A 27,588-nucleotide genomic window follows, 5' to 3' on the forward strand; every position below is an offset into this window, starting at 1 on the left:
CACCAGCTTGAACAGGCCCCTGCTGACATGAGGTTGTCTCCGTATCCATATACGTCCATCCGCTCGATACAATTTGAAATGAGACTCGTTCGATTTGGAAAAATGTTTCCAGTCATCAACAGTCCAATGTCAGTGTTGACGGGACCAAGCGACGTGTAAAGCTTTATGTCGTGCAGTTATCAAGGGTACATGCGTGAGCTTTCGGCTTCGAAAGCCCATACCGTTGATGTTTCGTTGAATGGTTCGCACATTTGATGGCCCGGCATTGAAACCTGCAGCAGTTTGAGGAAGGGTCGCAATTCAGTCGTCGTTGTTCCCGTTCTTGCAGGATCTGCAGCGATGCCAGAGATTTGATGTTTTACTGGATTCCTGATATTCGCGGTACACTCGTGAATTGGTCGTACGGGAGCGTCCCCACTACGTTGCTGCCTCGGAGATGCTGTGCTCCATCGCTCGAGCGTTGACTATAAAACGACGGTCAGATTCAATTAAATCTTGATAACCTGCCACTGGAGCAGCAGTAACCGATCTAACAACTGCGCCAGACATTTTTTTGTCTTAATATAGGAGTTGCCGACCGCAGCGGCATATTATGCCTGTTCACATATCTCTGTATTTGACTAGCCATGGCTATACCAGTTTCTTTGGCGCTTCAGCATATTACTCCCGGTTTGATGCAGTGACGACATGTCGAGGAACCGATGGCCGAATGGGGCCTAATTTTCCACGCTCATCAGCGAGAGAATGGCTTTCAGGGCTTCAGCTTCTAGGTCTTCCGCCAGTTCCTCAGACTCACTTTCAGTCTATCTTAGAAAGTCGAGCTGTGCTGCTAGAATGATATCATGTCGTCTCCGCGCTGATGTCATGGTGATGAGTTTACGATGGAGGTGAGGCAATATCTTCCAGGTTTGTTCTGCTTCCTGCCATGTCGGCGTTCAGTGTGTTTTCGTTGCTACACGAATTGTTGCCCTGGCTTGCCTTGGCTTGCTGCTGGCTGGTCAGACCTACGAGAAAATTTTGCATTTGACCATAATACATTTTTGCTCTGCAAAAACATAGTGGGTATAGAGGAAGAAGCCGTAGAGTACGAGGTGTGGTGGATGAAATCACATCACACCTAATCTTGCAATTCCGGAAGACCAAAAGACGTAGAATATTCAGATGATGAAGATCTGAGAAAATTGGTCTAATACGCAACTAGTAAAGGACCTCCTACTATTCTTTCAGGGTTATGGGAACACACCGAGTAAAACCACTCAATACACTCAACGGTACAGGCAACAGTGGCCTAAGGAAATTGCTGTTTTTGCCTATGTGCAATAATCAAGTCGAATCAAATCAAGAAGGCTATGTGGCTATATTCTGATTTCCAGCTGTTAAAGACAATGCAAGTGCATGCTATAAAGCTATTTCAAGAAAGACTGGACGCCTACAAAGTACTAAACTGTTTGCATGAAGCACTTTGAAGAATGTGGTTTAAGTACTTTTTTGTGACTGGAGAGGAAATACTCAAGAATTTCATGGGGCTAGGTACCTACTGGAGAACTGTGCAGTGCTAAGAATAGTCTCAGGATCAAAAGAACGTTTTCAAAACCTTAGTGCTTCATCTCTTGTTGATTCTGGTGTGAAAACAGACACACAACTTATAGCATTGGAAACAAACAGAACCAGTGGCTTATAAAGTAATCTAATAAATCATTTCACGACTTCTTGAGTAAGATGGATGAGAAATGTGACTTCAAAAGCTTTCTATTAATCAATTTCACTACTTTATTAGTAAGATAGATGAGAAAAATAACTATAGTACCAGAGCAGAGACTGTCTAAAAAGCTTTTATTTTCTTGTATGTGTAACATTGACATGTTATGCCCATAATTGCCATTAGCACTAAAACACAAGAGGATTTAAAAGTTCGTGTTTGTGTTATGAACCAAGTTCGTAGTGCATCACAGCTGTCATGGGTATTTTCTGGTCAGAAACTGTAGACATGGCATAAGTTGTGTAACTTGTTGGTTAGCTATGTTAGCACAAAAAATTTTGGTGCTATTATTTTAAGCTCTAAATTAGATAGGCTGCCATTTTCATAAATGACACCTCTGTCTAGTGAACAAACAGTAGAAGAGGTATTAGTAACTGTTTTTTATGTTGGGAAAAATATTGCTCCTCCTCAACAATGACAGTATGCTGTGATGTGTCGGCAGCTGGGCCAACACCTTGTAGATCGAGGTGGCTGAAAATGCACGCTAGACTAACGCAGACGGGCGTGAAGTACTGGAACAGGCTACATAATTAATGCTATGAAGAAAAGTACGTAGCTGGATTAATACTTATCTTTAATCAATCATTGTGGTACATCACTCTTGACTATACACAGGAGACTTTAATTACAATCACTGTAAGGCTAATGGCGCCTTGCTAGTTCGTAGCCATTAACTTAGCTGAAGGCTATTCTCTCGGCTAATGAGAGAGAAAGGCTTCGTACATCTAGTCGCTAGCCAGGTCGTCCGTACAACTGGGCGAGTGCTTGTTCGTATCACGAGACCTGCCTTGTGATGGCGCTAGGTCTGCGATCACACAGTGGCGACACGCGGGTCCGACATGTACTAAATGGACCGCGGCTGATTTAATCTACCACCTAGCAAGTGTGGTGTCTGGCGGTGACACCACATGCTGTGTTTGTGAAAAATTTTTAATTCTATTTCTTTTGGATGAACATTCATCCTCAAGCTATGTTGTTTAAGGCATGACATTTTACTGTTGTCACATTCCAAATACATCAAAAGTCTGTCAAGAAACCTTTGTCTGCCTCCTAACGTTGCAAGTGAAAACAGGAATTGTTTGGAAGCAGCTTGCAATAGACTTGGTGACAAAGACAAGTGTGTTGTTGTTCATGTCATGGAATTTCTGTTCATGAGAAGATTTCATTTTGGAGTAGAACTATAATGGGTTGTAAATCAGCCTACTTGTAATGTAAGAGCTGTGATGACTTTCCATGATTTTATCTGCATTTGGCCATTTTAAAGAAATTGTCAATTTATTTTCAGTAAGGAATTGTATAGGTTCAGAGTTATTGAAGATTACTTGAAAAGTAATAACTTTCACTTCGAGCTGAAGTTTCAAAGTATTGAAAGTCACTGCTAATACTAATCAACTGAACAGCAATAGGTTGGCAATGTTGAACAATTAACCATCAGTTAACACTGATACACTTCACAGTCTATACACATTTGATTTTGTCCTATATTCAAGTGTTCTAGAAACAAATGATTGAAAATGAAACATGATGATACTATACATACTTTGTGTGAGTTTAATAATCCAATAGAAAATGTACATGTCAAGCATAATTTTATGTTAACAGAGAACTGTACAAAGGTTAAAAAAGCAAGTTAAGTAGAACTGCACCAAAGCTAAATTATGAGGCTGTGTATCCCAGTAGTACAACAGATCCAAACTTAGTTTAGTGGAAAATATTTTGTCATGAAATTACCGACTCTGCTCTGCAGTTAAGTAATACTGTCTCAGGTACACTGATGATCCTTGATATCAGTCACAAATGGTGGAAAATTGTAACAGCTTTTCTACTAGCTGTGTTGGTAGTACAGTTGTTATGCTTAAATTCTACAAGCTTAATATCAATGAATATTGTGATGTGAACAGGAATAGAAAAGTATTGATACACTGCTGTGCACAAATATTAATTTCTGGTTTACTGTTAGTGCACTTGTGTAAACACAACTGGTGGATGAAAATGTGGGATTAGAAGGAATATTTTGCAGATGCATGTCATATAAAACATTTCTTGCTCATATTTCAGCTTTCTTATACCATTTTTTGCTAACCAGCAATAATTACACTCCATTTATGTGTCATGGTGGCCAAGTGCATTTTTAAATCATCAGTAAGCCTTCATATGTGGAAGCGTTTAAATTCAATTAAATATTTGGCTGATGGTATATTCGAATAAGTATGGTACTAATGAATATTGCAAAACTGCAACTAACTGTATTCAAATAAGGTGGACACTACAATGCTTCAATATGTACTTAACAGATGTCCACAGTGCTTTGTATTCTGCCTGCAAGCAAATCAGCAAATGGAAAACTATGAGTGCAACATTTCCAGAGAGAACATTCCAAACTAATAGTCAAAGGTGTAGGTGATATGCAGAAAAATGGATATTATTATTCTGATATAAATATTCCTTCAATATTAATCACAGTTTGATCTCATTTACAATTAAATTAAACCACAAGAGAAAATATTACTTTTATTAGTTACAGATAGGAGGTGCAATTAGTGAAAGACTATTCAGTACAATGAACTTTTATTAATAGTCAACATTATATAAATGTTGTTCTCATCATGAACACAACTCAAAACAGCTAATATAATCTATTTCATAAACAGCTATACCAACAGAAATAGTTTTAGCTATATTCTAAATATCCTAAAATCTCACCGACAGTTACAATACTAATCAAAAAATTTGTTTGGCAGTTTTGTAATATGGTTATCACTGTAAGCATGTCTTCATTAAGTGACTAAGAGTACAATAGAAGTTTTTGTCATGTTGACAACTTCATGATGCTAAATCAGAAATTCAACCATGTTACATTTATGGTAACAGTGGTAACATCAGCAATTCATAAAAAAAACTGCAATATTTCACTCCTATGAGTCACATAATTTAAAAGTCACATACAAAACTGTCATTTATCAACAGTAAACAGTGCGGTTATCTAAAGATATAATTTAATGAACTAGTAATTGTACAAATTTCTACTAAAATGGTGGCAAAGGGAAATTAGTCTCAATGATTAGCTTTACTTGGATGGCTGTATTCAGGGAAATTACACTCGTGTTATCTTTCTTATTTCCAAAATTATGTTACATGATAACAATGATATGATGTGTAGGATGACTACTGATTAAAGCAAGTTTCAAATGAATCTAGGCTGAAGCAAATTTGATGCTTTCACTTATGTGTGACACACAATTCTTCAGCTCTGTCACTTCATACACGTACTTGTAATTATTTGATTCAGTATATAGTTAAACATCTTGAAGATGATCACTAATATTTCATTGTATTGTATACAAACACACAGCCAATGTATATACACAGCCAGCTTATTTGAAATAGACAGCACACATCTTTTCAGTCATGGATGACATAGGCCATAGCTTTCTCAAGCTACAACAAAAATCTGCTGGCTGATATTTAAGAAGCACTTACATTTAAGTATAATAAACATAAACATGTTCCATACTGACATTTTGTCAGTATTTGTCTTCACAGCATTCAGATGAAGACCCAAACACAAGAAGATGCATCATAATAGCAAATATCATAGCATATTAGCAGATGTTTTGTAGTTTTAGTGCCAACTACATAATTCTTAAATACTGAAATTCTTTATTGTGTATGGTAAATAAAGTCTTAATTAATGCAGCATTTGAAGTTTATTTCAGTTCGTAAGATTGTAGGAAATGACCATATGGCTTGCTGTTCACAGTACAAATTAGTGTCTGTCATGTAATAGCCCCCAGCCTAAAATTAATATCTCTTTTCCATCCATATTAAATGTATATGCTGTAGTGGTCAATATAGACATTTGAACATGAGATATGGAAGACAAGTACAATTGTCAGAATTAAAACTGTATTAACAAGATCTGATTAAACACAAGGAAATGTTGTAAGTAAAGAATATTGATTTTGTAGTCCCAACTGAAAAGACAGCTCTTATACAGAAGGAAATTTTCTGCCATAGCAATAATATATGACTGTTACAAAATTATATACAATTAATGGGGTATCTTAGTATTTAAATCTAACATCTTTGTGCAGTATACAATGTTTATCTACCAATGTCCCTTTGGTAAATTCCATAAATCGAAAACATGGTCACAATGTCTTCTGCTACACCTTAACAATAAATACAGGTTTAATCAGATATAAATCATCATACCAATGTCATAAATAAGTAATATCCCACATCAAAATTGGATCTATGATATTTGTAATGTATTTTTTTAATATTCACAAAGCATATAAAACTATGATCTTATGTATACCTCACAAAAAACCAACAATAAGAATTTATTAGATGATTGCTTTATGTATTAGATGATCATGAGTCACTGAACACACTTTGATGGCTGGAGGTGACTTTAGATAATAAAGGCACCACAGTCAAACAATGGTATGCTTAATTATTAAGTCTTGAAAGCCCCAGAACACTTTCTGAGTGAAGTTATTTTCTTAGATTTCAAATGAGGAAATAATCCATACTTTTAAGTAAATGTTATACAGTCACTGGAGTCAAAGTTAAAACCTCTAAAATAAAATGATCAACATGAAATTTAATTACAGTTAAATCACAAGGCTGTATTACTGTAGACTCATCAGAATAAAAAAAAGCCACTGTGTTTTAAGAGAATATGCTAATGAAAATAGTTCAGAGATAAACTTTCAGAAACAATCAAATAGTTTAATCCAGAAAATTGTCTGTAAAGACAGTCTTTTGCATTAAAAGGTAAATGTTTGTTCACTCTTATTTTTAAATGTGATTTAAGCTACTATGAAGTAGCAACATCTTTATTGAAAATGTGTGTTATATTTCTATGTAGAAATCAATAGCTCCATTTTTCATTTCTACGTGTCTCTAATGACTTTGGAATTACTGCAAACATACAGTGGATACTGATCAGAAAACTATTGCTGGTGATAATCCTTCTAGATATTAAAAGGCAAATTTTATTTGCCTAACAAGTATGTTATTCTTATCAAATATTCCTTATAACTGCAGTAAAAAGAGTTATTATGTTTCTTAGCAGCACTATATGTTTTTGAGAATTTGCTGCCAGTACATTTCATTTCAATGATGTGTGCACTTTGAAAACATAATTTTACGTAAAGTGGACAGTGCCTCAGAATAATAAGTTTGATATTTTTGGTTAATTTTGAAATATGAAGTTAAACGTATGTATTGTAATAGCCAATATAGAAATTTGAAAATGAGATAAGGGAGAAAAGTACAATCATCAGAAACAACATTGTGATAAGTTGATTTTGTAATTCAGGAAAAATACACAAATGTTCTCCTTTACCATGGTACATATACCCAGTTTAGGTCAGTTATTCTCAAAGTGAAGCTGTGAGGTGTATGTGTGTGCTTCAGACTCTCTGTGATTATACTGGGTGACTGATAATGTCTAACTTTCCCTACCTGCAACTAGATTGTAGTTGCTGATGGAGATTCTGTTAAAGCATAAGTGGAGAGCCACCCAACATCAGTTTATTTTACAGTTAATGGGATCATTTGATTGCTGACTTGGTGTCTCCACTCATGGAGCTTTTATGATTGTGAATGTCCAGCAAAGCATATGAGTGCTAACTTGACATACCCAAGAAGCCAGTGCAGTACTAGAATAAACTTTTCAATGTTAGTGGTAGTAGAGTTGTGGGAAATCTGGAAAAGAAGAGAATCAGAGTGACTGTCAGGAAGGATACTGAAAATTAATCCAACAGGATTGGTGATGAAATTGAATATATACAAAGAAATAACACTGAGCAGCAGGAGGTCTGGGATGATAAATATTGAGACTTCTAGAAATAACTGCCCTGGTACAAAATGTAGAAACTGAGAGCAAAAACTAAAGGGGAATCCAATAAATAACAGGACATTTTGTGTATGCAATACTCTGAGACGAAGAGGTTGTCAGAGCAGCGGATGTAAGTTCCCTGCTAGTAAATTGCTATCACAGTTTCTTTAATTTTTTTGGTAATCAGACTGTTTAACTGGTGGAAGAGCTCACATACATTGGTCATATTTGCCATGAAATAATTGTTACCATGTGCCTTAACCAACAGAATTACAGTTTAAAGTCATTATTATTATTATGTGCTATTACTGACTGGGAAAAAAAGTGAATAATAGCAGTCCAAGTTTAACTGCCCTGTGGAACTTATCAAATATTAGTCACTACAATTTCTACCTGTTACATGCACACTGCTGAAATTGTAATGCTATCTTCCACACCGATTAACTCCATTATCAGCAACTATTCTTGCAGTTATATAAGAAATTCAATGTAAGATACATTCTGCGTAGATCACATGACATCCTTTCATTTATCACCTGTTAAGTAACCATGTTTTATGTCTTGATTGCAACCACGCACCTCACATCCATTCTATTGCTGCATATCTGAACAGACTCCACACTGCTAACTCAAATAATGCCTATTACCCACACCAGTAGTGCTCCCGTTAATGGGGGTTTCATTTTGATGAAGTAAAGCTTTCCTTTCTTACTACATTCTGTAACATCAAGTGGCATATTACACAGACATTGCTTAGACACATCAGAGTGACACCAAGTAGTGAACTGTTTAGTATTTTGATGAGCATAACAAACTGTTGAATACCACATGAAAAGTAATACTGTTGGGAAACTGAATTTGTTGTGATTTCTTAACAGAAGGTTGTAGGATCCATATGGATACTGACTGTTAGTGTTAGTGTTGTATAAATAGTTAAATTATATTCCATTAAGAATGTGTGGAAAATTGTAAATTCACTTATAGTATAGACTTGTTAACAGTTTTTGTGACTTCACTGTTTGAAAATTTTTATAAATTATTCTTCAGAAAACTTACATCAGTTAGCAGAGACCCAAGTTAAGCCTTAGATTAGGCAACATGTGGACCTTGCTTGGGCAAGTGAAACAGTCTTGAAAGAACTTTGTCCAAAAGCAGCATGTAGGAAACTGAGCTACTACAACCAACGAATCCCATGTACAAGAGGCCAAATATGCATGACATCTTGACATCATCACCATATGCAAGAAAACCTTAAAAACAACAATCGGGCACCTTATACTGAATGTGTCTGCATTGTTTGATATATTCAACGCCTGAGCTACAGATTACAAGGGTCATAGCCACTTGAACACAGATGATGAGATTCCATTGTGCAACATATCACTTCATTACATTTCTAGAAAAATTATTTTTGTTTCACATTGCCGCACGATGTGGCCACGTGGTTTGAGGCACCATGTCACAGATTGCACGGCCCCTCCCACCAGAGGTTCGAGTCCTCCCTTGGGCATGGGTGTATGTGTTGTTCTTAGCATAAGTTAGTTTAAGTTGGTTTAAGTAGTGTGTAAGTCTAGGGACCGATGACCTCAGCAGTTTGGTCCCTTAGGAATTCACACATTTTGTTTCACCTCTATCTAAACCTAAAATACCTGAGCATGGATAGCCTGTCTGCGTACAGCTGGTCTGAAGTAACATGGATTACCATGATATATGACAAACTCTTTGATGCAGCCAAATAGAAATTTCAGGATGTAATACCAAACATTGAGTACAGATTCTTATGGTGGAGCTAACACTTATAATATTTCTATGTGCTCAAACATTGAAGTGGTATGTGTAATTTTGTTAAGACATTTTATAGTCAAAAAAGACTGAGTGGAGAGATACAATACATGTCAGTAGTATCAGTGTGTAGGTTTTTCCAATAGTACTAAAACAGAACAACAAATTTGCCAGAAGATACCATTGCCATATGAAAGAAAGTCATTGAAAGGAATTATCCTACACTGAATATTACTCTTGACACATTTCCCATATAATTTCACAAGATATTGAGCTTTAAGCTTTGTAGCATTTCTTTATAGTTACATGGAGTGCGGCTTAAAAATTTTTTTGAGGGAGAGCCACGAATTTCATCAGCAGCAAGTGAAAAGAAGGAAGGGTGCAAGACAGGTTTCTAACATCCCAAGGATGATACCAGTGTCATTTGAGATGGACATAGGAGGACAATGACACCAGTAGTGTAATTTTCAACTAACCGTTCTGGCATTTGCCTTAAATGATTTAACAAAACTTTGAAAAATCTACATATGGATACACATATGAAACCTCACTTTTCTCAATACAAGTCTACTATCTTCATCAGTCACACATAGTTAATATGAGTAAGTGGAGGTAAATCATTGGTCTAGTCAATGGCAGTTGGTCTTGAGAATGCTGAATGTTTAAGTACTAGCAATTAAGTATGGTCAACTGATGAAGAGTAAAACTTAACATCTTCTCCCTATCTTTGCACTGGGTGTGAAATGTTGGGCAGTGTGAACTATGTAAGTCACCATAAGCCATGAAATGCTAGACTGAGGTTCTAGCACCGGCTGACCTTTTAAGAAATATTGGGATAGTTAGAAGGAGGAAGGGATGGGGGGGGGGGATGCTGACCTGAGATAAACAAATACATTGGCATCTGTGTTTGTTTACATTGTGCTGATCCCAGTGTTCTAGTCGATACCAGGTTCAGGGGAGGGGGTTGGTATATTGATGGGGACGGCTGCACAGTTCACCATCGAGGTGTCTCTGTCTGACAGTGCAGAGCGGCTCAGGCCCCATTTGACGGAGTGAGATGCGCCGGCCCTGTTCGACCAGGTGCGCCACGCCGGCCGGCCCCATTTGACGGTGCGGGCCATGGCGCCGGTGCCCAGTCCTACTTTACGGTGACCTGCCGCAGCAGCGTGTCCAGGTTGGCCTTGGTGGTGACCTCGCGGGGTGCCCCGTGGCCCGGCCGTCCCCACAGGCCACGCCACGTCTCGTGGTGCTTCCGGCTGCTCTCGCGTTCCTCCTGCACTGCCCTCTGGAAAAGAGACTACAAAGCTGGCACCACACACAATTGGAACATCAGATTTACAATGGAGTTTATCCATATTACATTTCTCTCTTAAGTTCAAAATGAGAACACTGCAACTACTAAAATATGGTAGGTATAACTACATGGAACTGTGCTGTGGGCAATGAAGTCACTGTTAACACTTTAGGCTCGCCACAGAGTGCAGTGATGGGCAACTACTGGGTGTCAACAGGCAATTGTATTCAGTCAGTTTTTTTTTCAGTCGAATAAAACAACCGAATGAAACTAATCTCTGTGGTCACATCAGTAATGCAAATGTTTTCCACTCACTTATTGGGTTTCTTTGGTTTCTCTTAATGTGAGACAACTGACTTGTTCAGATTTTTTCAGTTACACAGGGTGTTTGGGTTAGAGGTATAAAAATACATTTGTTTATATTTTGGTACCTGTTAGGGTTTATAACTTTATTTGTCCAACACTGTGCACAGAAGCTCAAGAATTTTTATGTATGTTGGTGCAGTTCAGTGTGGGCACTGTTTGTAACTCATATCACCTCAGATGCTGTATAGATCTGCTGTCTCAAATCCACATCTCGAACCTTTCTTCTGTAACCAATGTCCTTTGTAAACCCCCACATACTGAAAACAGTGGTGTCAGATCAGGGATCAAGGGAGTCAGGCAATGGGACCATCCCCTTATGATCCAACTCTCATGAAACGCCTTGTGGAGAAATGAAAAATTCATGTATTTATTCATCATAGTTGAAAAGGAATTTTTTGTACTTCTCATATTAAATATTAACTTTTGTCTGGTGTTAAATGTTTAATAACTGGTTTTACATTGTAAATTATGATTAAAATAATGAACAATTACTATTAAATTCGAGCCAATATCCATATTGCGTAATTTTGAAAATAATTCATTTTCAGAAATATACTTTTTGTTTACCTTTTTTTTCAACTAAGATACAAGAGTTTTGTCTAAAAAAAATTGGCAACTCCAGCCATGACTTATGTATGTGCTGTCCAGACACTATATATATATATATATATATATATATATATATATATATATATATATATATATATATATATATATATATATATACACCCTAGCCGAGCCTCAGGTACAGGGCGGGTCGCAGGTGGCGGATAGCGAACGATCCATCAGATATGGTGGACAGCTGCGAATAAGGGGAAACCCAAATAAGCAGTCCCGGACCGAGGCGGCAGCATCACGAGGGTGTGGGAGGGTGACTTTTGGCAAGGGTCACACTCATTCAAAAACCACAGAACCCGAAGACGTTGCTGTGTCATGGCGAGTAAGTGCCGCCATTACAATAAGCACTGTCAACACCCAAATCCAGGACGCGTCTGAAGTGGGAACCATCGGCGTCCTGGTCAGCGTCTGTTCACACAATGTGCGGCTGGTCATAATGCGCCAGGAACTAACAATCCCTGGTTCTAAACACCCAGTGGAAACACTGGACCAACTTGATTACAAGCAAGTATGACTTGTGCAAGTAATAACAACATTACCCCAGGTGGTAACCAATCCACCCATCAACAGATGGAAACCAGGAATTCGGATTCTGGGGAACCTGGACTTACACGATTACATCAGAGAAAGTCAGAGCTCTCTGGCAAACTTCCACTTAAAACACCTACATACATTGGAACCTTTAACATAAATACATTAATCCAACCAGGAAAACTTCTAAACCTTACAACAGAACTTGAAAAGCAAAATATAGTAATACTAGCTTTACAGGAGACACGTTTTACAGATGAAGAAACATCAGATTATGGCAACTATCGCATCTTTAAGAGCAAGACGGATAAACGAATCGGAAGAGGAGCCCCCCATCTCGGGATGGCGTTTATCATACACAAGAGCGTGCTCAGCTCCATCAAGGAAGTTACTCCCGTAAATAATAGGATAATGACGATGCGCTTACAATGTGCCAACAAAACATACACAATGGTTAATGTTCATGCTCCCACAAACGGAGACAACAAGAAAAACCCCATAGAAACATAAAAGTTCTGGGAAAATTTGGAGAATATAATGGCCAAGACTCCAAAAGATGATACAAAAGTTCTACTCGGCGATTTTAATGCCCAAACTGGTAGAGAGAAAATCCACCAAAAAACCGTAGGCAAATATCCTGCACATAAATTTACCAATAAAAATGGTACAAGGCTCGTCGAAATATGTAAGCAGAATAACCTGAAGATAATGTCAACATCTCTAAGAAAATGTCCAAGAAAACAAAAGACATGGAGATCTCCTATACAACAAATTGGCGAGTTTCAAATAGATCATGTGGCGAGTTCATACCCAGTACAAAAAGAAATTTACGACGTCCAAGTACGCAGAGGAGCAAACATTGATTCAGACCATTACCTAACTAGAATTAAAATCAAGTTTACAGCACGAAGAAGTCATCAGAAGAAAACAGAAATACAGAAATATGACACCAAGAAGATTAAAGAATCTAAAGTAAAAGAAGAATGGGAGAAGGAAAAGGCAAACACATGGGAAGAATTTCATTCTAAAATCACGCGAATAGCTAAGGAAACTATTCCCTTGAAAAAGATATTCAAACACCCTTGGTGGGATTCAGACTGTGAAAATGCATTGGAAAGGAGAAAAAAGGCATTTCAAGAATATAACAGTAAAAAATCACAAGAAAGTCTACATTTATTTAACGAGGTTAGAAAACAGGTTTCAAAATCTATTAGGCAAGCAAAAAGGAAGTACACAAAGGCACAACTGGATGCCACAGAAGAAAATTTCCAAAACTATAATACAAGAGACTTCTACAGAACTTTCGCAGATAAAATACGAGGATATATCCCTCAAAATTTATGTTTCAGAAAACCAGACGGTAAACTAGCCCTAACAAACCAGGAAAACTGTCAAGTATTGGCTCAATATTTTTCTAACCTACTAAATTGCCCAGAACCTAGTTTAAGGTTTCCCAAAGAAATCAGTGCCAACGCTCAACCGGATTCATTACCACCAACACAGGAAGAAATCAAATGTCACATTAAAAACTTAAAAAATAATAGAACATCTGGCGAAGATGGCATTGTTGCAGAGCTATTAAAAAACCTAGGACCAAAGACGTTGCAAGAGCTCACAAAAATAATAACAAAAATATGGGAAACAGAAAAATTACCAGAGGATTGGAAATGTGCCCTTATTCACCCGTTACATAAAAAAGGAGACAGAACAAATGTCAACAACTACAGGGGAATCCCACTTTTACAAGTCACCTACAAAATTCTCTCAACATGCCTGCTGAAAAGAACACAAGAGCAGCTGGAACGCCAAATTGGTGATTATCAAGCAGGCTTCCGCCCCGGTCGCTCATGCATAGAACAAATATTTAATTTAAAGACAATATTAAAACACAAAGCAATTAGAAATGCCCCCATAATTTGTACATTTGTAGATTTTAAGAAAGCCTATGACTCAATTGACCGGCAATCTTTGTTTAACATTTTAGAGGAACTTGGACTTGACTCCAAAACACTAAGGCTTATCATAGAATCACTGACAGACACTGTATCTAAAGTTAAATTCAGGGGAGAAATCTCTGAACGTTTTCTCATAAAAACTGGAGTACGTCAAGGTGACGGGCTATCTCCACTTCTGTTTAATATAGTCCTGGATAAAGTCATTAAGGAATGGGAAAAAGAATTAAAAAATCAATCCTACTGGAAACCAATCCATCTTGGTAGAACCAAAGACAACGTGGAGATATCTTGTTTAGCATTCGCGGACGACTTGGCCATACTTGCAGATGATGAAGAAATCGCCACCAAACAAATAGAGATCCTTAAGGAATGCGCGGATAAAGTAGGTTTACAAATTTCGTTTCAAAAGACAGAATTTTTCTGTACGAAATTCCATATACACAGTTTGAACACAAAATATGGAAAAATAAATAGAGTAAAATATTTTAAATACCTAGGTGAAATTTTGGAGCCAACCGGAGGAGAGAAAGTTGCACAGAAGATCAGACAACAGAAAATGAAGAGAGCATATGGTATGACACATGAAATATACAATAAAAAATGCATCTCCTCGAACACAAAAATCAGACACTACTGCGCAGTAATTAAGCCAGCAGCACTATATGCTAGTGAAACGCTCACACTCCACACAAAATGTGATTTAGAAAAAATACTAAAAGAAGAACGCAAAATTATGAGAAAGATTTTAGGTCCAAAATTAACAGAAGAAGGATACCGGATACAATCAAGAAGAACCACAGAAACTATATCAAACCTGGCAGCAGACATAAGAAGGCGAAGATTAAAATTTTATGGACATGTCACTAGACTTCCCCCCACACGACTCACCAACAGAATTCTCACTTACATAGAAAAAGTCAAATCAACAACACCATGGATTAGCCAAGTAAAATTAGATTTACAAAAAGCAAATATTGAACTTAAAGATGTCAAAGATAGAAAAACTTTTAGAAATAAGGTGGAAAAGTGGATTGTATTGTCGGAGAAGGAAGCACTAAAGAGACCAGGAACAAAATGGACAGAAGAAAGAAAAAGAAAACATGGAGAACGAATGAAAGAAGTATGGAAGAAACGACGTCAGAAAGCTTTGCGTGATCCTTCTGGGTCCATTCGCGATAAGTAAGTATATATATATATATATATATATATATATATATATATATATATATATATATATATATATATTAGCTTAAGGGTTTTCAATTGCTTTCTTAAGGTGACACTTACTGGAAATAATTTTTTTTCACGAAAAAATTTGTCAAAATTCGCTGAATGTCTTTGAATTCTTAAGCGGCACAGAAGTCAACTACGGCGTTATAGAATGTTGTTATTATTATTATAAAATATTGCTATTATTATTATTACAATAACTTATTCATTACTGAAGTAAATAGATTCGTTAATTCGACTTTATATGAAATTAGCGCTTTGTAAGATATACAATGTAAATTCACAGCCTCTGAAATATTATCAGTTAACTAATTAATACACTGTTCTTTCATAACCATTACATGACAATGAGAAAAAAGGATCCTCAACTTATTTTCGAAAATGTTTTATTTTAAATGACTGAATCTTAAATTGACAAAACTTATTCTGTAAATCTGTACTTTTATCCCTTTTTCCCGAATTTCCAGTTATTGGTAAGAGTAGTCATTGTAGCTTCGTTTTTGTGTCTAAATTTTTCTCTCGTTGTTAGAGTCGTGACTACTCCTTACATGAACTCTACATTAGCGGAGATACTGAGTTGCTGCAGCATTAGTCCTCTAGTACCCTTTCCACATCCCTTTCAAAATCTGAATTGTCAAAATCTATTGAGCTCACCACATCAGCAACTGCAACCATTTATCCACTTTTATTTCATCGGATTATTCTAGGAAATACTGAAAGATAGTTCCTAATGTCTTTCGTTGTCTTCATTGGCTAGTAAACCTAATGATCGCACAATTTAATGATTATTTTTCAATGAAAACCATTCAAAACCCCTCAATACACTAACAACCGTTAACATCGGTTTGTTGCAGAATACTAGAACATATTCCGAATTCGAGAATAATAAATTTCCTAGAGACAGAAAAGGTTATGTCCACGAATCAGCTGGGTTCCAGAAGGCATCGCACGGCAAAAACTCAGCTCGCCCTTTTCTCACATGATACACTGCGAACTACGGATGAGGGACACAGGCAGATGCCGTATATCTAGGTTTCCGAAAAGCATTTAACACGGTACCCCACTGGTGACTGTTAATGAAGGTAGGAGTGTATGGGATAGGTTCTTTTTAAGTAAAAGAAACTAGTACATTGTCCTCAGCGGCGAGTTTTTATCAGAGACAGGGGTATCGCTAGAACGGCCACAGGGAAGTTTGACAGCACCGAAAAAAAGGTAGTGAGGTAGCGTTCTCGCTTCCCACACCCGGGTTCCCGGGTTCGATTCCCGGCGGGGTCAGGGATTTTCTCTGCCTCGTGATGACTGGGTGTTGTGTGATGTTCTTAGGTTAGTTAGGTTTAAGTAGTTCTAAGTTCTAGGGGACTGATGACCATAGATGTTAAGTCCCATAGTGCTCAGAGCCATTTGAACCATTTTTTGAACCGAAAGAAAAAAAAAGTGTGTGAAATCTTATGGGACTTGACTGCTAAGGTCATCAGTCCCTAAGCTTACACACTACTTAACCGAAATTATCCTAAGGACAAACACACACATACACACACCCATGCCCAAGGGAGGACTCGAACCTCCGCCGGGACCAGCCGCACAGTCCATGACTGCAGCGCCGAAGACCGCTCGGCTAATCCTGCGCGGCTGATAGGACCGCTGCTATCCTACATGTTAATCAGTGATTTGGTAGACAGGGTGGGTAGCACTCTGCGGTCGTTTGCTGATGATGATGAGGTGTACGGCAAGGTGTCGAAATTGAGTGACTATAGGAGTATACAAGATGACTTAGACAAAATTTCTAGTTGGTGTGATGAATGACAGCTGGCTGTAAATGTGGAAAAATGCAAGGTAATGCAGATGAGTAGGAAAAACAAACCCGTTACGTTGAGATACAGCATTAGTAGCGTCCTGCTTGACACACTCGCACCTTTTAAATGTCTGGGCATAACGGTGCACAGCGGCATGAAACGGAACTAGCGAGTGAGGAATACAGTAGGGAAGGTGGAGGGTCCAATTGGGTTTACTGGGAGAGTTTTAGGAAAGGAGACCACGTGTAAGACGTCAGTGCGGCCTGTTGTTGAGTGGTGCTTGATTGTTGGGACCGCATCAGGTCGGGTAAAAGGAAGAGATTACAGCAGTTGAGAGGCGGGCTGCTAGATTTGTTACTGGTAGGTTCGAACAATACGTAAGTGTTACAGGGGGACTTGGGGAACTCGAATGGGAGTCCGTGGAGGTAAGAAAACTTTCTTTTCGAGGAACAGGATTGAGAAAATTTGGGAGACTGACACTTGAAGTTGAGTGCAGGATTATTCTGCTGCCGCCAACATACGCTTTACGTAAGGAACATAAAGATAAGATACCCGAAATCAGGGACCGATGGCCCTTCAATCCCACAAACCAACCAACCTACCTACCAACTTGAAGTCAGGGCTCATATAGAGGACATACAGACATTCTTTTTTCCCTCGCTCCATCTGCGATCGCACCAGTGGTACACGGTACCCTCTGCCTTGGTGGCTTCCGGGGTATCTGTGTAGATGCAGATGTACACATGGTTGTAGCGGAATTCTGACCATGATCGCCAATTACTGAGACATACTCACACTCACACACCCAGCCTTAGAAATGCGATGACCACATAACACTGTGCAAAGTACGATCGTATGGGTCATGACGCGAAATTTCTGTCTGAATCGAGGAGTTTCTGGTAGGCTGGACTGAGCGAGTTATCTCGCACGGAGAGTCATCGTCAGATGTAAAAGTAGCTCCGGATCTGTCCCAGGAAAGTGTGCTCAGATCCTTGCTACGCTTTTCATGTTGTATATTAATGAACCTGTGGACAATATTCGCAGTAAGTTCAGAATTTTTACAGATGATGCAGTTATTGATAATGAAGTACTTGAAAAAACTTGCGTAAATATTCAGTCAGATCTTAATAAGATTTCAAAATGGTGAAAATACTGGCAACTTGTTTTAAATATTTATAAATGTAAAATTGTGCACTTTAGAGAATGAAAAATTAGTATCCTATGACTACATTATTAATGAGCCAGAGTCGGAATCTGTCAATTCGTACAAATAAAATGTCGTGTGACGAGGACCTCCCGTCGGGTAGACCGCTCGCCGGGTGCAAGTCTTTCGATTTTACACCACTTTTTTTTCACGTTTATAAACTTTTATTTACAAAACAACGATTTTCGTTTTACAAAAACGGTTTGCATTTTACTTGTTCGGATAAAACAATCCCTTCTGTGATTTTTTTCTGTTATTGTCCACGTAATTATTTCCTTTGGTCTTCAATATTTTTCGAGTGTCTGTCAGACTGAGTTCGTTAGTAGTTTCTTACGCTGTTTATTATTTCAGTTTAGCGTTTTCTGAGTCTTGATACACTACAATTGTACATGTGGCAAGAAGGAATTTGGAAGAAAGCATTGATTGCAAAATCTTGTTAGTTACACAGAATAACTGATAAATAAAAGTTATTTTAAGGTCTTTTTACTTATTACTAGTTGGGTTATTATTATTTTTTTTATATTTTGAATTGTGGATGTTTCCTATCCACTTTAAAATAATGCTGTATTTTAACTATTTTCTTATTAAATCTAGTGTTGGAAAGCAAAAATGGGAGGCATTTTACGCTGGGCCTTGAAAACCAGACCGCAGTGCAATATACACTAGACATGAAATCAACTTGACAGAAATATCAACGAATGTATCAACTGTCAACCGTTATTTGGTGAGGAAAGTGGTATCCAACGGAAACATTCATGAATAAATATAATAACATAGAGAACAAACCATGATAAAAAAGAACATTATCATTATAGCGAATTATTAAAACCTATTTTGTCAGATTGAGCGATGAGGATGAAATAATGATGATTAGGACAACACAACACCCAGTCCCTGAGCGCACAAAATCTCCGACCCAGCCGGGGATCGAACCGGAGCCCTTAGAACTGACATTCTGTCGCACTGACCACTTTTTTTTTTAAATCTAATTTTGTTCGTTATATCTGCTCGGAGCGGACGTCGCAAGACACCCGTCGAAGTTCGTCGTTGATCCATTAACTCAGTTTTTTTATTACAGAGGGCAGCTAACCCTCTGACCGAACACGCTGAGTTACCGTGCCGGCAATCTACCACTCAGCTACCTGGCGGCGGACTCATACAAATACCTGGATGTAACACTTTGTACTCACATCAAATGGAATGATGACATGGGCTCATCCGTGAGTAAAGCGGGTTTATTGACAGAATAGTGCGGAAGTGAAATCACTGTGTAAAGGAGTTTGCTTGCAAATGACTCGTGCGACCCACACTAGAATGTGGCTCAAGTGTGTGGGGACCCGTACCAGATAGGAATAACAGGGGATAATGACCATATACAGAGAAGGGCAGCACGAGAACGAATGGTCACAGATTCGTTTGATACGCAGGAGAGTGTCATGATGCGGAGGAAACTGAACTGTGGCACTCTTGAAGATAGATATTGACTATACCCACAAATCCTACTTAGCAAGTATGAAGAATCGACTTTGCATGATGACAAAGACTGATTACAGCATACCCGGAGGTATTTAAACAACTATTCTTGCTGCATTCCATACGTGAATGGACCAGGAAGAAACCCTTGTAACTGGTAAAATGGGTCGTACCGTCTGTGGAACACTTCATTGCGGTTTTCAGCGTGTAGATGCAGATGTAGAGTGTGGCAAAGGCAGTCTGCTGAGCGATGCGACGATCTGCTGTGACGTCAGCATCACATCTCGCACACACCCGGCGACAGCTACTGAGCACGCGGATAACTGCGTTTGTACGACGAGTAGCCACAAAGTTTTATCCCATCGAAAATATCATTCTGCAAACATGGAATTGCGTATTCACCCTTCAATTTGACATCTTTTGACGACGATGGATACCTCGATATAGATCTTCCTTTAAGAAGCATGCAATTTTGTTGTTTAGGTGGGAACGAGAGGATGACGGACGAAAATATTGCTGAAATTCAAGATTTTCTTTCCTCCGTACCGGAATGTAATAGAGAAATGGGGTTTCCTGCAATGAATAAAGCATACATTGAAGTTTTTATTGGCATTTTTTATTCAAAAATACTAATATCTTCACTGTGTAATGGAGATTTTTCTGAGACAGCTCTGAAAAGAGGTACACTACTAGCCATTAAAATTGCTACACCAACAAACAAGAGATGCAGATAATAAACGGGTATTCATTGGACTAATATACTATACTACAACTGACATGTGATTACATTTTCACGCAATTTGGGTGCATAGATCCTGAGAAATCAGTGCCCAGAACAACCACCTCTGGCCGTAATAGCCGGCCGGAGAGGCCGAGCGGTTGTAGGCGTTACAGTCCAGAACCGCGGGACCGCTACGGTTGCAGGTTCGAATCCTGCCTCGCGCATGGATATGTGTGATGTCCTTAGGTTAGTTAGGTTTAAGTAGTTGTAAGTTCTAGGGGACTGATGACCTCAGCAGTTAAGTCTCATAGTGCTGAGAGTCATTTGAACCAATTTTTTTGGCCGTAATAACGGCCTTGATAAGCCTGGGCATTTAGTCAAACAGAGCTTGGATGGCGTGTACAGGTACAGCTGCCCGTGCAGCTTCAACACGATACCACAGTTCATCGAGAGTAGTGAGTGGCGTATTGTGACGAGCCAGTTGCTCGGCCACCATTGACCAGACGCTTTCACTTGGTGAGAGATCTGGAGAATGTGCTGGCCAGGGCAGCGGTCGAACATTTTCTATGTCCAGAAAGGCGCGTACAGGAGCTGCAACATGCGGTCGTGCATTATCCTGCTGAAATGTAGGGTTTCGGAGGGATCGAATGAAGGCTAGAGCCACGGGCCGTAACTCATCTGAAATGTAACGTCCACTGTTCAAAGTGCCGTCAATGCGAACAAGAGGTGACAGAGACGTGTAACCAATGGCACCCCATACCATCACGCCGGTGATACGCCAGTATGGCGATGACGAATACACGCTTCCAATGTGTGTTCACCGCGATGTCGCCAAACACGAACGCGACCATCGTGATGCTGTAAACAGAACCTGGATTCATCCGAAAAAATGACTATTGCCATTCGTGCACCCAGGTTCGTCGTCGAGTGCACCATCGCAGGCGCTCCTGTCTGTGATGCAGCGTCAAGTGTAACCGCAGCCGTGGTCTCCCAGCTGACAGTCCTTGCTGCTGCAAACGTCGTCGAACTGTTCGTGCAGATGGTTGTTGTCTTGCAAACGTCCCCATCTGTAGACTCCGGGATCGAGACGTGGCTGCACGATCCGTTACAACCATGCGGATAAGATGCCTGTCATCTCGACTGCTAGTGATACGAGGCCGTTGGGATCCAGCACGGCGTTACGTATTACCCTCCTGAACCCACCGATTCCATATTCTGCTAACAGTCATTGGATCCCGACCAACGCTAGCAGCAATGTCGCGATATGATAAACCGCAATCGCGATAGTCTACAATCCGACCTTTATCAAAGTCGGAAACGTGACAGTACGCATTTCTCCTCCTTACACGAGGCATCACAACAACGTTTCACCAGGCAACGCCGGTCAACTGGTGTTTGTGTATGAGAAATCGGTTGGAAACTTTCCTCATGTCAGCACGTTGTAGGTGTCGCCACCGGCGGCAACCTTGTGTGAATGCTCTGAAAAGCTAATCATTTGCATGTCACAGCATCTTCCTCCTGTGGGTTAAATTACGCGTCTGTAGCACGTCATCTTCGTGGTGTAGCTATTTTAATGGCCAGTAGTGTATATGGCCATTTTTCAGACAGGCGGGAATTTTAAATCAAACACTGGACGTTTTACATCAATTTGGAGTATAAGACACACCTGACTTTTGGAGGCAATTCTTTGAAAAAAAAGGTGTTTCTTATAGTCCGTAAAATACAGTACAGACTTCACCACATGGGATAACAGCGTAAGAGACATAAATAACGTTCATACCTGACGCATACATTTTAATTTACTCAAGGTGACATTCTGAGGCCGGCTGCTTCCGTCTGATAGCCGTTACATGATGAGCATCTCAACAAAGTGGTGCATCATGGTCTAAATTGCTATTTGATTTTTTATTGAGGTTTTCCGCATCACAGAGGCTATCTCCAACATAATAAATAGAGGTCCTCGTTAGAGAGAAACGAAATGTGTTCCTTCAGTGGTCGAATGATAAATGAGAATAAACAAAATCAATATACAAGGAAAAGAAGAATGAAATGAAAAAAAATAAGGATGGCAAAAAATGAAGCACGGGAAAGAACATGCGCCAAGGTTAATAGCAAACTACGATTTGGGAGAGCAAAAGAAGCATGGTCAGTATTAAAAGGGGTTCGGCAGGATACAAAAAGCAAAACCAATCTCCAACTGATAACACAAAAGGAAGAGTATTTCCAAAAATTATTAAATGAGGACAGAGAAGAATATCTAGAAGAAGGAACAGTGGAAGAAAATGGACATGAAGATGAAGAGATGCAGATTTTGGAAAGTGAAGTACTTCAGGCGTTGAGAAGAGGATAGAATAGTAAATCACCTGGACCAGGCAATATCAATCTGGAGTGTCTGAAATACGGTGGTGACAAAATTGTGACACTGATAACACAGCTCTTCAACAGAATGATAGTGGAGATTCAGCACCCAGCGAGGTGAAGCTAGGTTACATTAATACCTTATTTAAGAGGGGATCGCAAAATTTGTTCAAACTATCGAGGAATTTGTGTTACAAACATATTAATGAGAATTTTTGTATGAGCAATTAAAAACAAACTGGAAAAAACATTTTAGAATCCAAGAAGAACAATGTGGTTTCACGGCTGGGAGATCATGTGTAGACCATATTTTCACATTACGACAGTTTTTGGAGAAACATAGGGAAAAATGAAAAAATATAGGATTAATTTTTATAGATCTAGAAAAAGCGTATGATACTGTTCCTATTTGGTCACCGTATTTTTAAATTTCCATGTGCTTGGCCTAGGTGGAAGGTTAATTACTCTTCTTGTCAGCTGCTAAGAAACAACTGACAACTGCTACAGAACAACTCACAACTGCTAGGAATTGCCAACAACTGATAGGAACAGTCGACAACTGCTACAGAACAACCGACAACTGCTATGGAACAACTGACAACAGCTACAGAACAACCGACAACTGCTACGGAACAACTGACAACTGCTACAGAACAGCCAACAACGGCTACAGAAGACCTTACCAATGACAGTAAAAGGAAATGTAGAGAGTGGGATATGTTAACTGGAGAGAAGCCTGTGCACTGTATCCATTGGACAGTTCATGCAGTATGGTGTTTGAGGAAGGTTGTTGTGGGTCCGATTAGATCAACATTCAGTGTGGTATGGCAACATGTCTGCAAGACATCATCTGAGTGCTTACAACAGTGGACGAGCTGTTGTACAGTTCGAAGCCAATCAAAACGTTACTACTGTAGCTGCAGTATTGGGTGTGTCTGAAAGTGCCATCTCGAGATTAAGAAAGGCCTCTGAAGCTGTAAATGCTATGTGAAAGAATGCTGACAGTTGTAGACGGACTGCTGCACGAGGATCAATACGTAGCCCTAGCAGCAGAAAGGAACGGATTTCTCTCACCCACGCAGATCACCGCAGTTCTTGCAGCCACTACTCGTACACTTGTCTCTGCCAGGACCATTTCACGGCCATTAAATCAGGCTCGATTATATTCTCCGACACCTGTTCAGTACATCTCACTTCAATCACGCAATCTTCGAGAAAGAGTTAGTTGGAGTACGGGGCATGTTTGTCGGAGTCAGCAACAGTGCTCCAGTGTTCTCCAACAAATCCAGCTTCACTGTGGGCAGCTGGTTCTGGCCACGTGTTGTTGTGGAAACACAGAAAGCGAGACAAGGGGAGGAGGGAGAGGAACACGTTACACACGACTGCATGTTCGTGAACGTCATCGGTATGGCCTAGACCCTATGGTGTGGGCAGGCATTATGCACAGTGGTATTGCAGCGAGATTATTCTGGATCATGTCCGTCTGTTTAGGAGTGCGGTAGGTCCCAACTTTCTGTTTAGCGACTACAATGTCGAACCCAGATAGGACTGATAAGGATTTGGGCACACTCGAATGGGAAGATATTAAAGTATCGATGGCCTGCATAGCCCCGGGACCTAAACCCTAGAGAGATGTTCTTGGAAGACGTATTCCTCGACAGACATCCCAGCCTGAACTTGGCATGAACCAAAACCTCCTTCAGAGAGGAGTCGGACAACATCACCCAGGAACTCTTGAACAGTTCGATAGCTAGCATGAATAACAAGTGCGAAATATCAATTAGCGCACCAGGAAAGCACATTCCTTACTGAGATTGCGACATCGACCTCTATGTTGGGAGGCATTTATCGCACGCACATTTGATCGAGTCGAATACCACACTAATCGATTGCCTATATATTGGTGGTTACATACCCGTATTCGATTCGTACTAACAAAGGAACGCCGCGCGCGATTAGCCGAGCGGTCTAAGGCGCTGCAGTCATAGACTGTGCGGCTGGTCCCGGCGGAGGTTCGAGACTCCCTCGGGCATGGCTGTGTGTGTTTGTCCTTAGCATAATTTAGGTTAAGTAGTGTATAAGCTTAGGGACTGATGACCTTAGCAGTTAAGTCCCATAAGATTTAAAAAAAAAAAAAAAAAGGGAACGTCCCCATCGCAACCCCCTCAGATTTGGTTATAAGTTGGCACAGTGGATAGGCCTTGAAAAACTGAACACAGATCACTCGAGAAAACAGGTAGAAGTTGTGTGGAACTATGAAAAAAATAAGTAAAAATATACAAACTGAGTAGTCCATCCGCAAGATAGGCAACATCAAGGATAGTGTGAGCTCAGGAGCGCCGTGGTCCCGTGGTTATTGTGAGCAGCTGCGGAACGTAAGGTCCTTGGTTCAAGTCTTCCCTTCGGTGAAAAGTTTGATTTTTTATTTTCAGACAATTATTTTGCGAAGCTGCACAGGTACACAGAGCAGTATTGTTTACGTGATCATGTGTCAATTATCAAACATAATCAATTTCGCTCTCCAAAATTCCAGGACATGTACAGATTTGCTTGGACATATGCAGGATTTGACGGTCTACACACGGAAAATTTTGAAAACGTAAAAAAAACATATTTTTTGTCAGAGCACAGGGAAAACTGTGCGACTGTGAAACTGTTGCATTCATTTGTTGCAGTTTATGTGACAAACTCTTATGCTTTCATCACTTTTTTCGGAGTGATTATCACATCCACAAGAAAACCTAAATCGGGCAAGGTAGAAGAATCTTTTTACCTATTCGCCAAGTGTACAAGTTAGGTGGGTCGACAACATATTCCTGTCATGTGACGCACATGCCGTCACCAGTGTCGTATAGAATATATCAGACGTGTTTTCCTGTGGAGGAATCGGTTGACCTATGACCTTGCGATCAAATGTTTTCGGTTCCCCTTGAAGAGGTACGCCCTTTCGTCTACCAATTGCACGGTTTTGCGTTGCGGTCGCAAATCACAGACGCTAAACTTATTACAGTAAACAGAGACGTCAATGAACAGAGACGCTAACCACGGGACCACGGCGCTCCTGAGCTAACGCTATCCTTGATGCTGCCTATCTTGCGTTGGACTTCTCAGTTTGTATATTTTGCTTATTTTTTTCATAGTTCCACACAACTTCTTCCTGTTTTCTCGATTGATGTGTGTTCAGGTTTTCAAGTCCTATCCACTGTGCCAACTTATAACTAAATCTGAGCGGGGTGCGATGGGAAGGTTCCCCTGTAAGTTGCGTATGAAGTACGGCAACACCCTCAAACGACAACTTTTTGATTGCCCCTTATACTAATATTGTTTCCAGTAAGGAACCCAATCTCTGTATTCGTATTTTTAAAAGTCTTTGTTATTTCTTGGTAGTGTTTTCACAATATCGCACACTAAAAATACACGGTTTTCTTTCATTTTCTCTCTTTCTAGAGCAATTTCATTTGCGTCGGACTTTTCCTTCACTTTCAGATACTGTGTTTAAATTTCTTTAATTACTCATAGTTCAGAATCATTTCTTTTGGCTAAAATTTCTAGGGCCGCTATTTCTTTGTGGATTTCCTCATCATCAAAATGAAAATTTACACTGGTGCTCAAAATTAAAGCAATAAACTGCTATTTGATCGTCCTGTGTCTAATTCACGACATAATCATACAAACTGTCAACAGATGTCGTTACGATCCTGTTCTGCACGGAAGATGGCATTCCGATCAACGGGCAGCCAAGCCAGAATGACGTCAGGGCATCTATCAAGCGGGGTAGTGTCTGCAGGATAGTGGGTAGTCGCACATACGCATGTGCAGTCTGGCACAGAGAAGACGCTGCCAGACTCCCTGCGGTGGAAGGCCATAGGAAGAACGGAAGCAGGGGACTGATGACCTCAGAAGTTAAGTCCCATAGTGCTCAGAGCCATTTGAACCAAGAATGGAAGCAGGACAGTCGCAAACTGATATGGCCCGAACGCTTGATGTGAACCGTTCTGTTGTTCCTCGGATGATGCGAGAGTTTACAGACAGAAGCCATATCCGGGACACCAGCACAGGGCCGACTACGCGTCGGACCGTTATTTGGCTGTAAGGGCACTACGGTACCGCCTCAGTACTGCACGGCATCTGACATCTGACCTCGCACCATCCACTGTGTTGTATCCAGGCAAAGGGTGTACAGAAGGCTTCAACAGAGTGGCCTTTATTGTTGGAGACCTGCTGTCTGTTTACCTTTAACGTATCTTCACAGAAAAGAACGTCTACAGTGGAGCCGTCAACATGCCACCTAGACGTAGAACAGTGGGCCAACGTTCTTTCCACAGATAATTCTCGATTGGGTTGGAAAGTGATTCTGGACGGATTTGTGCCTGGAGAGAACGTGGAACACGATTGCTGGACCCAAACATTGTGGAAAGAGACCGATATCGATGCGGATCCGTAATGGTGTGGGCAGGGATTATGTTGACCACTTGAACACCACTTCATGAAATTCTGCAGCCGAGTCGGCCAGGTTTAACTGCTGTCAGGTATCGTGACGAGATCTTGTGACCTCATGTGGTGTTGTTGGTAGGTGCTGTGGGCCCAGACTTCTTTCTGATGTGGTCCCGGCAGAGGTTCGAGTCCTCCCTCGGGCATGGGTATGTGTGTTTT

At 39.8% G+C, this 27,588-nt stretch overlaps 1 protein-coding gene across 1 annotated transcript in view; it reads right to left on the bottom strand.

The window, feature by feature from the left end:
* Positions 1-10,496: 10,496 nt before the first annotated feature.
* LOC124719088 overlaps positions 10,497-27,588 on the bottom strand; it is a 327,538-nt gene continuing 310,446 nt past the window's right edge. The window contains exon 9 of the mRNA XM_047244777.1: positions 10,497-10,677. Within this exon, the coding sequence (XP_047100733.1) occupies positions 10,531-10,677 (147 nt within the window). The 3' untranslated portion in view covers positions 10,497-10,530. The remainder of the gene's footprint in view (positions 10,678-27,588) is intronic.

The sequence above is a fragment of the Schistocerca piceifrons genome, chromosome 10 (genome assembly GCF_021461385.2).
Source record: "Schistocerca piceifrons isolate TAMUIC-IGC-003096 chromosome 10, iqSchPice1.1, whole genome shotgun sequence".
NCBI classification, from domain to species: domain Eukaryota; kingdom Metazoa; phylum Arthropoda; class Insecta; order Orthoptera; family Acrididae; genus Schistocerca; species Schistocerca piceifrons.